Source organism: Bison bison, unplaced genomic scaffold (assembly GCF_000754665.1).
Source record: "Bison bison bison isolate TAMUID 2011002044 unplaced genomic scaffold, Bison_UMD1.0 scf7180017864255, whole genome shotgun sequence".
Classification (NCBI taxonomy): Eukaryota; Metazoa; Chordata; class Mammalia; order Artiodactyla; family Bovidae; genus Bison; species Bison bison.
Window position 1 is genome coordinate 367,493 of NW_011494827.1, and position 10,759 is coordinate 378,251.

The 10,759-nt window shown below is 50.4% G+C and overlaps 1 protein-coding gene across 1 annotated transcript in view; it reads left to right on the forward strand.

Moving 5' to 3' along the window:
- Window positions 1–516, forward strand: part of ZBTB49 (zinc finger and BTB domain containing 49) — a 26,872-nt gene extending 26,356 nt beyond the window's left edge. Inside the window, exon 9 of the mRNA XM_010847791.1 lies at window positions 2–516. Coding sequence (XP_010846093.1) covers window positions 2–121 — 120 coding nt within the window. The 3' untranslated portion in view covers window positions 122–516. The remainder of the gene's footprint in view (window position 1) is intronic.
- Window positions 517–10,759: the final 10,243 nt, after the last annotated feature.

A 10,759-nucleotide genomic window follows, 5' to 3' on the forward strand; every position in this document is an offset into this window, starting at 1 on the left:
CCTGGGCAGCCGCGCCGCTGCCCCCGCCTACAGGAACTCGGAGGGCCAGTTCTTTTCTAGCATGACCCTCTGGGGGCTGGCGATGAAGACGCTGCAGAACGAAAGCGAGCTAGACCAATGACGCCGCTGTCGGGTCTCACTCAGCATCGGGCGCCGGGGCCGGGCTTCGGGGCAGGACGCCTTCTCACCAGCTCCAGAGCCCGATCCTGACCTGGAGGGGCTGAGCGCCCCAGCACCTTGAGCTCAGCGTGCGGAAGAAAGCCTCCCGGCCCCTCGCGGAGGGGCACGTGGGACTGAACAAGGCTCATGGACCGGGCGGTATGGACTGCGGGGAACGCCGCACATTTTGGTCATGGTAAAGGGAAAATACACATCTATAATAATCCAGATACTATTTTTGCATTTTTACATGGTTGAAATTTGTAGCATTTTGTATTTTTATTTACAAAAAAGGTTTTATTTGTATAGGGAACTCATACAATAATTTAATTTGAATAAATGGAAGTTGCCTTTCTGTATACTATTGTGTTTCCTCCAACATTCTTATTAACCTAAAGACCATGTGGCGGTGGTGGTTTAGCTGCCAAGTCCTGTCTGACCCTTGTGGACCCCATGGACTGTAGGCCACCAGGCAAGAGTATTGGAGTGGGTTGCCATTGCCTTCTCTAGGGGATCTTCCCGACCCAGGGATGGAACCCAGATCTCCTGCTTTGCAGGTGGATTCTTTACTGACTGAGCCACCAGGGAAGCCCTAACCTAAAGACCATGCTGCTGCTGCTAAGTCACATCAGTCGTGTCCGACTCTGTGAGACCTCATAGACAGCAGCCCACCAGGCTCCCCCGTCCCTGGGATTCTTCAGGCAAGAACACTGGAGTGGGTTGCCATTTCCTCCTCCAATGTATGAAAGTGAAAGTGAAGTCACTCAGTCGTGTCTGACTCTTAGAGACCCCATGACTGCAGCCTACCAGGCTCCTCCGCCCATGGGATTTTCCAGGCAAGAGTACTGGAGTGGGGTGCCATTGCCTTCTCCGATAGTGGAATAAAAATAAACATCAGGATTTCCCTGGTGGTCCAGTGGTTAAGAATTCACCTTCCAAAGCAGGGGACACAGGTTGGATGCCTGGTCTGTAAACTAAGATCTCACATGCCTCAGGGCAACTGAGCCAAACTACAGAGCCTGTGCCCCACAACTAGAGAGCTTGCCTGCCGCCACCAGAGAAAAGCCACACACCCCGATTCTGCATGTGTAACGAAGACCTGTCAGAACCAAATAAATAAATTGAAAGCTTAAAAGAAAATTTTTTTTTTTTTTTTTTAAAAAGGGACTCCCCTGGTGGTCCTGTGGGTAAGAATCCACCTGCCAGCACAGGGGACATGGACTTAATCCCTGGTCTGGGAGGATCCCACATGCAACTGAGCCCTCAGGCCACAACTACTGAAGCCCGTGCACCTAGAGCCTTCGCTCTGCAACAAGAGAAGCCACTGCAATGAGAGGCCCGCACGCCACAACCAGAGAGTAGCTCCCACTCACCGCAACTAGAGAACGCCCGTGTGTAGCAACAAAGACCCGGTGCAGCCAAAAATAAATAAAAAGCGTCCAGGAGGGCTCACCCTGAGGATGAATACCTGGTTCACTTCTTCCGTCATCCTGGACAGTGGCTTCAGGAACCCACAGATCAGAGCCTGGGTCCTGGCTGCCACATCCCAGTCAGGTCATGGGCAAGCTCCTCAATCTCCCAGAAACTTCTGTGGGTTCACTTTTCTGTGGTGGTTTAGTCACTAAGTCATGTCCGATTCTTGCAACTGCATGGACTGTAGCCTGCCAGGCTCCTCTGTCCATGGGATTCTCCAGGCAAGAATACTGGAGTGGGTTGCCAGTGCCTTCTCCCACTTTTCTGTAGTGCGAGGTGAGTAGCTTTCGGTAGTCTTACAGGGCTCAAATGATCTCCTCATCCACTTGAAAACACCTGCCCAGGGCCTGGCTGTTGACAGCTTCTGAATGCATCCTTCTTCTCAGCCGCCCAGCAGAGCCGCGCTGGCCCCCGCAGGGTGAGTTGCCTTGTAGTGCTGTCTAGGGAGCTTCCGAGTGAGAGCAAGTGCGTGAAACTGTAGTTACGCATGTGGACAGTGGAAGTCACTGGCCTCTAGAGCTGCTCGCACAAAGGACTAGGGCTCGTAAGAACACCTCCAAATACTGTCGTCATCAGCACTGGCTTGAAAATACAGCCATTGAGAGAGAAACATACATTAGGTGAGGATTTCCATGGAAACACTTCAAGGAAGTCAGCCTTGAAGTCAGGTGCAGGTTCAGTTCCTGGCGCTCCCCAGCCTGAAGGGCACCGCCGTCCCGCAAGGCTGGAGCGGCACGCATCATCCCCGCCCTGCGGATGGGAGAGCCTGAGGTTTGGGAGGTTGGCGACCTGCCCAAGGACGTGTAGCTGGTAAGACTGAGGCCTCAGGTCTCCTTGCGGGGGGCGTGCCTGGCTGTGAACTTGAAACTTGACCTCTGGTGCAAACGAGCAAGCACACACAGTCATGTCCAACTCTGCAACCCCATGGACTGCAGCCCGCCAGGCTCCTCTGTCCGTGGGGATTCTCCAGGCAAGAATACTGGAGTGGGTTGCCATGCCCTCCTCCAGGGGATCTTCCCAACCCAGGGATCGAACCCCCATCTCCTGCGTCTCCTGTATGGCAGGCGGATTCTTTACCACTGAGCCATGGGGGAAGCCCTAGTCGCATATGGGTGGTCATCTCCCTGGGCCTCCTCGCTTGTTCCCGTTCTCACCCCCACCACCTCTTTCTAGCTCCTCCCTAGTATGCCAGCCCCAGCAGCCCTTCATGCCCACCAGAACCTCCAGCCCGTTGGTGAGCTCATCTTCTCACAGCGCCTCACCCCTCGTGTTCCTGTCCACCCCCTTCCCAGGCTGTACCCCGTGCGCTGACGTGTTCTGGTCCGCCCTCCAGCTTCTCTGTCCAGCTTCCCTGCTGAGCCCTGCCCTCTGCTCCTGCACACAGGGCGCGGAGCCTGGCTGGCGGGGAGCAGCCGCCCTCTGGTTTCTAACACAGCTCGCTCCTAGTGAGGTCGGGGTCCGTCTGGCCACCTTCCTCAGTGATCAAGGCCCTGTGCTCTCCTGGATGACTTTTCCTCTGTCTTCATGGTGCTCTCCAGCCTCTGCCCCTCCCTGCCCCATCCTCAAGGCCCAAAGAATAAGATTTGCCTAGGCCAAAGTAGGGCTTCCCTGGGGGCTCGGCGGGTAAAGAATCCACCTGCAGTGCAGGAGACCCGGGTTCAGTCCCTGGGTCAGGAAGATCCCCTGCCGAAGGGAATGGCAACCCACTCCAGTATTCTTGCCTGGAGAATCCCATGGACTGAGGAACCTGGTGAGCTACAGTTCATGGGGTCTCAGAGTTGGAGGCGACTGAGGCCAAGGTAACCATCCTTGAATAAATCTGCATGACTGGGACAATAGTTTGACCTAAATAAAAGTTTAGGGAAAAAATGAAAACCAAATCTTTAAAATTCATATTTCCTGCCTCTTTCTTTCTCCCCTTACTACTCTGCCCTAAAGTCTTAACCTAAATAAGGAAGAACTCAGGAGTGGTGAAATGTGCGGAAGCCTGCTAGTGTGTCCTCAAGTGGGGGATTATGTTGCAGTGCGCCAGGCCTTGACTTTGTGATACACACATAACATGGCCATCCACGGCGCGAATGAGTGCGTGTGTGTGTGTGTGTGTGTGTGTATGTGTGTACATGTGCACGTGCACATCACTGGCCCCAGAGTCAGGAGGCCTGGACTGTGTTCTCAGCTCCATCACCGGCGTGTGACAAATGCCCTCCCTTCTCTGGACTTCAGTATCCTGACGACAGGATGAGGTCTCCACGGTTCTGTTGCTCTGTGAGCACTCTAGATGGCTCATGACTAGGCTCCTGTAGATCCCTCCAGGGCCAAGAACAGCCTTTCATTACAAAGTTGGAGTGCAGAGGCCAAGAGATTGGGCAGGTCTTCAGAAGCACCCCAGCATCTTAGAGCTGGATGGGACCTTAGGAATCATATCCTGTTTCCATACGGGTCTCCGCGTTCTGTGAGGTCAACGGGAAGTCTTGTTAACAATGCAGATCTTTATCATTTTGCTGCTATCAAAATCAAATTGACCACATCTGATTCTTGGTCAGGGCCAAGGCCTAGGAACTGCATTTTATCAAGTTTCCCAGGTGATTCTCAGGCAGGTGTTGTCAGGACAGTAGTTGAAGACGCTCTGCTGTAGTCTGCATCCCTCATCGGATAGACGCCCTGAGCTGGGAGGGGATGTGCCCAGGAATAACAGCAGCTTCGTGTTCGTCCTGTGCCAGGGACAATGGAAACGCTTTACCAGCATCAACTCTTTTAAACTCCATGACACCCTCAAGGAGATCCTGCGATCCTCCCCATCTACAGATGAGGAAAGGGACCCCCTTGGGAGGTCAAGGAACTTGCCCAGTTCCACCCAGCCAGGAGGTTGGGTCCCAAGGTTCCGGGTGAGTTACTGACCCCCAAACTAGGATCAGACCCAGCCCAGAATGCAGGGCTCATCTGCCAGGAGGTTGATGGGTTTCCAGAGACCAACCTGCTCCTGAAACAAAACTCACCTCTGCAGGGGCCCATCCCACCCTCTTCTCTTTAATTTCTTCTTTTTTCTAAGTGAATGAAACAGAAACATCAGAAAATACAAGAAGTGAAAAGGAAAAATATTTCCATCACCCAGAGGTGACAGTGATGTTGATAATGATGACAAATGTGACTCTAGTCCTGACCACAACTGATACCTGCTGGACACCCCAGCCTTTGCTCTGCACTTCACATGCATTTTCTCATTAAGCCCCTTCAACACCTGAGGAAGCTGAGCACTGTTTACACCTGGATTTGTTTCCTCTGCAGTCAGATACAACAGAACTTAGACACATTGACATTTTAAAGATCTGTTTGTACCATACACTCTTCTTTTTGCCTTGTCACAAAACAAATTATCATAAGCATCAGTTCAGTTCAGTCATTCAGTTGTGTCCGACTCTTCACAACCCCGTGGACTGCAGCACGCCTGGCTTCCCTGTCCCATCACCAACTCCCGGAGCTTGCTCAAACTCATGTCCATCAAGTTGGTGATGCCATCCAACCATCTCATCCTCCGTCATCCCCTTCTCCTGCCTTCAGTCTTTCCCAGCACCACGATCTTTTCCAATGAGTCATTAGCATCATTCCTTGTCAAAAAATGTGTTGACCCCAGCACTCTGAGTCCCCATCTCATATCACACCCACTGCGGTTTGAGGCTGTTTGTGAAGGGTCCTGGGCAGAAGGCAGGTGCTCCACATAAAAAGCTCACTCTTCCATGCGGTTACAAGGAAATCTACAGGCCACCCAGGCTGTTTCATGTCAGGTTTGCTTCTGACCACCAGGTGGCGGTATAGCCCCTCAGAATAAGCTGAGACTGCAGCTGGGGGAACCTCAAACGCTAAGGCTGCCCCCAGAGACTGCCAGGGCCACTTGCACCCACCTGAGTCCCTTCCCCTGCCTCCCAACCCACACCACGTGGGAGCCTGTTGGTGACCTAACATTCTCCTTCCCTAGTTTGGAGGGATGTGTCCTAGAAAGGGGAGTCATTTGCTCATTTATTTTTCAACCTTGCAGAGTGCTAACCATGTCCCCTGACTCCAGGGTTCAAGCTTTAAGAGGAGACGTTACGGTTCACTGGGTTCTCAGTCTCCTCTGTACAAATGGGCTCTAAAAATAGCTGAGACTCACAGGTGACCTGTGAAAACCCGATCCTGTGTAAAGGAAGCCAGACACAGAAGATCATATGTCTTGCATGGTTCCATTTATATGAAATCCCCAGAATAGGCGAATTCATAGAGAAAGAAAGCGGGTGAGCAGTTGCCAGGGCCTGGGGGAGGGTGGGATGGGAAGTGACTGCCAATGAGTCTGGGGTTCCCACCGGGGATGATGAAAAGATTCTAGAACTAGATAGTGGTCGTTAAGGGCTGAATTGTGTCTCCCTCCCCCCAAAATAAGACCGTAAGTCTGGGACCTGATCCCACAGAACCATGTCCTTAGAAGAAGGGACCCCAGAGGTGATCAGGAGGTGGGGACCAGGCTCCCCTGGCTCCTAAGGGGTGGCCTCAGTGAGCTCACCTGCAGGATCCCTGGACACGTGAATCGGACGCTGACACTGCCTGCCCTCCTCCTTCTGCCTTCAGGACAAAAGAATCCTGTGTCCTGAGCCCCAGAGCCGGCCTCACCATCTCCTGAGAACCCTCTAAGCCTCCTGGGCCTGGCCCATGATGTGCTGACAGAGAAAGGAATTGTGAAAATCCCGTCTCTCTCACAAAACCCTGGCTTTTGAATCTATTGTCTGGCTGCAGAATTCATTCTGCATGCCAGAGGCAAAACACGACCTGGAGCTTTTTCTCTTCACTTCCTCTGTGACATTCCTAACCCCACCCCCATCCCCATCCCCACTCAAGGCAGATGTATGTTTTTGATCATCAGGGAGGAAGTTCTCAGAGGCAAAAGAGAAACAAAATGAATAATTTTCCGAATAATATCTTTTAAACATACATGATGCAAAAGTATAAACGTGATTCAGTCTGGGGCCAACAGCAATGCAAAATAATTGTTGTCTATAGACAGACCCTCTCCTGTCCGGCAGAGGTCCAGCTGGCTTCTCCCCTGACGTAAGAAGCCAGTCTTGCCTCCATTTCATTTCAATATTCCTGACCTGAAAATATGTCTGTTCTTTGGATTCTCTGTTGAACCAGCTAGGACATCTGCCCAGCTCCCTCCCTGATTAACGTGTTAAATAAAATCTTCAACACGTATTCATTCTCACCTCTCTGTGAGAGGCGTGATTTTTTTCCTTTTTTTTTGAAAATTATTTCTGACAGACTTCAGAAAGAAAAGGTTGGTCCAGACATAGACAAAATTTTCTCTTGTTTATTTTGTGCCTGAATTTGGTAGATTTCCAAGCCTAGAGTGTATTAGTTTGCCAGAGCTGCCAAAACACGGTACTGCAGACTGGGCACTCAAACAACAGAAATTGATTTTCTCCCAGTTCTAGAGGCTGGGAGGCTGAGATCAAGGGCTTGGTGGGGTTGGTCCCTTCTGAGGCCTCTCCCCTTGGCTTGTAGATGGCCATCTTCTCCCTGGGTCCTCACAAGGTCACTCTTCTGTGCTTATCTTTTCCTGATCGCCTCTTCCCATAAGGACACCAGTCCTGTTGGATCAAGGCCCACCCATATGACCTCATTTTACCTTAATCTCCTGTTTAAAAGCCCTGCCTCCAAATACAGTCACATTCTGAAGTCCTAGAGGTTAGAACTTCAACATGGATTTGGAGGAGAGGGGATCGTAATTCAGCCCATAACATAGAGCAAGAAACAGGACAGGTTGGAGTTCATGGCATGGAGGGGTGGCCGGGAATCGTGCTGGGTGACGCAGCAGAGGGAGCTGTGCCCTTGCCCCCAGGGGCTGCAGACAGAAGAGTGCTGAGGTACCCACTCCATTCGTCTGCCTGTGATTCCCAGAGACCACAGCAGCAAGGCCAGTGCCAGACCAGTGCTACTTCTAAAGGAGGTGGGTCGTTTTACGTTTGGTCCCTGAGATTCTCCAGTTCCTGGGTGATTTTATCAGGGTCCTTGGCTGTAGACTGCCTGACCCTTCAACTGTAGGAAAAAGAGAAATGGGACTATGGGCTTTGAGGACTGACGCTGCTTCCTGCCCGCTAACCTGCTGGAGCTGGTTTGGCTTCAGGGTTTCAAGCAGTCTTGGCCACGAGATTTTAATCCATCACATGGCAGGTGGATGCCCAACCCACAGAGCGGAAGAAACCGAAACACTTTGATTCATGCAGGGTGGAGCCAGAACCCTGTATGCTCAGCGCCTCATCCTTCTATGCCCCACCAGCCTTGACCCTGAGGGGGCTCCCTGAGATCCCCAGGGACTCCAAGAAGCACACTGTGCAAACTCCTGCCCTTGGGGACACTGCTGGGCGTGTCACCACATTTCCTGCCACCTGAGCTCTGCAAATCAACACAGTGTAGTTCCATTATCTCATTAGTTATTAAGACTTGCCTTGCTTCAAGAAGACTATAGAAATACAAATAAATTTCTAAAATATCCAAGGAGACTGAGACAAAGGGAAAATAGAGGCAGGGGATATGTGTATATATGTTACATACATAGAAGTGTATACCATATAGCATAGAATGTATAACATGTAGTGAATAATGTATATATGTAATATAACAGATAATGTATAATGTTACTAGGTGCTATGAACTGAATGTTCATCAAAGTGAAAAGTGAAAGTCACTCAGTTGTGTCCAAGTCTTAACAACCCCAAGGACTATACAGTCCATGGAATTCTCCAGGCCAGGATACTAGAGTGGGTAGCCTTTCCTTTCTCCAGGGGATCTTCCCAACCCAGGGATCAAACCCAGGTCTCCTGCCTTGCAGGCAGATTCTTTACCAGCTGAGCCACAAAGTCCCCCTTCCCAGTTCATATAATGAAGCCCTGACGCCTAATGTGGTTGTATCTGGGGATGGGGCCTCTAATGAGTTGATTAAGGCTGAATAAGGTCACAGGGGAGGGGCCCTCATCCAATGGGATTAGCGGCCTCATGAGAGAAGAGACACCAGAGAGCTCTCATCCGTGAAAGGCCATGTGAGGACACATCAAGAAGACAGCCACATCCACCAAAATTCTTACGCTGAAGTCCTGACCCCAGGACCTCATCTGTGACCCTCTTTGGAAATACGGTCATTCAGACATAATCAGTCGATTTAAATCAGATCATACTGGTGTCAGGTGGGCCCTAATCCAATGTGACTGGTATCCTTATAAAAGGAGAAATTTGGAAACAGACACACAGGAAGAGTGCCAAGTGAAGATTACAGTTCTTTTCTTTTTTTTTAGTATTTATTTATCCATTTGGCTGTGCCACATCTTACTTGCAGCATGTGGGATCTTTAGTTGCAACACTCATAATCTTCACTGTGGTGGGTGGGATCTAGTCCCTGGACTAGGGAGCGAACCCAGGCCCTCTGCATTGGGAGTACAGAGTCTTAGCCACCGGACCACCAAGGAAATCCTGAAGATTACAGTTCTGCTGCCACGGCTGAGAAGCTAGGAGAGAGGTCTGGATTCTTCCTTAGCACCTTCAGAGGGGCCAGAGTCCTGCCAATACCTTGCTTTTGACTGTGGTCTCCAGAACTGGGGGGCAATAATGTCTGTTGTTTAAGCCCCTTGGTGGTAGTTCTTAGTTATGGCGACCCTTGCAAACTCTCAATACACACACAGCGCTGCGCTGCCAGTTTATACACATGAGCTTCACCTTCAGCCATGAGATTCCTGGCGGCCAAATGAAAGAGGGAATCCGCTACTGGAATCTCAGCATTTCTTTCGGGCTAAGAACTGCTGGGGCCAGGACACTCAGCACAGTGCCTGGAAGCCAGGCAGTGCTCAAAAATAAATGTTACCTGGCATTTTTTTTTTCTTATTTTTAATTTATTAGCCACCAATTTCCTTGAAATTATCACGTTGGGAAGCAATAGACTAGAATCTAAGTTTCTCTCCAGCTCTGTGGTTTTAAGGTTTTATAGTCCTCTTGCAGTGGTTGGTGTTGGTTTTCACGGCAGACGAAGAGCTGGTGTAGGAATCCACAGGCTGTGGGCTCAGGCCAAACCACAGGGCCAGGCCAGCCAGGTAGCAGCAGGAAGGAGCCCCATCCCCAGGCATGTGCCCAGGCCAGGCCAGAGTGTGCCTCTGCTTGCCCGCTCCCCCCGCTCCTCGCACTTGCACTAGTCTGCACATCCCAGCATTGTCTCACTAAGCTCATGCCGATTTCAGGGTCTTCTCAGCACCATGCTCCAGGCAAACCGGGCCAGCCAGACCAAAGAGGGAGGCTGAAATGATCCCAAGCCCTGGAGGAGTGAATGTTCCAGAATTCCATCATCTGTGTCATGGGCATCCAGACCCTGCTTCTTTAGCCTTCATGCTTTCATTCACGGTCTGGTGGGTCTTAGAGCTGGTCTCCGAGTGTCCATCTTGTACTAGTTCGTGCCCTCCTCAGAGTGGACATGTGAAGGCACCTCATAGTCCCTGACACCGTCCCCCACTCGCTGTGTACCCATGGGCCCCAGGCCTCTGCAGGGTGAGGCCTTTCACAGTGAAACCCAGTGTGGTGTTCCCTTCTCTCCTCCAGCCACCCTGCATGATCCCAAGGTGCTTGGAGCATAGTAAGTGCTCAAAAATATTAATACTTAATGATTTCATCAAATAGAAAACAAATCTGACCTTACACCCATTAGAATCGCTACTACCAAAAAAAAAAAAAAGACAAACGTTGGTAAAGAAGTGAAGAAATTGAAACCTTTATTCGACGCAGGTAGGACAACTATTAGGGAAAACAGCATGGAGACCCCTCAAAACTTTTTCAATTCATTAAAAAAATTCTAATTAAAAAAAAATTTTTAATCGACCTCGCCAACCCACTTGTGGGTATATATCCAAGAGAATTCAAAGTAGACAAGATATTTGCACATTCATGCTCACAGCAATGTTACTCATAAGAGCTAAGAAGTATAAAATGACCCAAGAGTCCGACAACAGAAGAACGAATCAATAAAGTGCAGTCTAGATCTACCTAGGCCATGGAATACTATTCAGCCCTAAAAAGGAAGAGGGTCCTGGTATGTTACAACACGGATGGACACTGAGGACCTTAT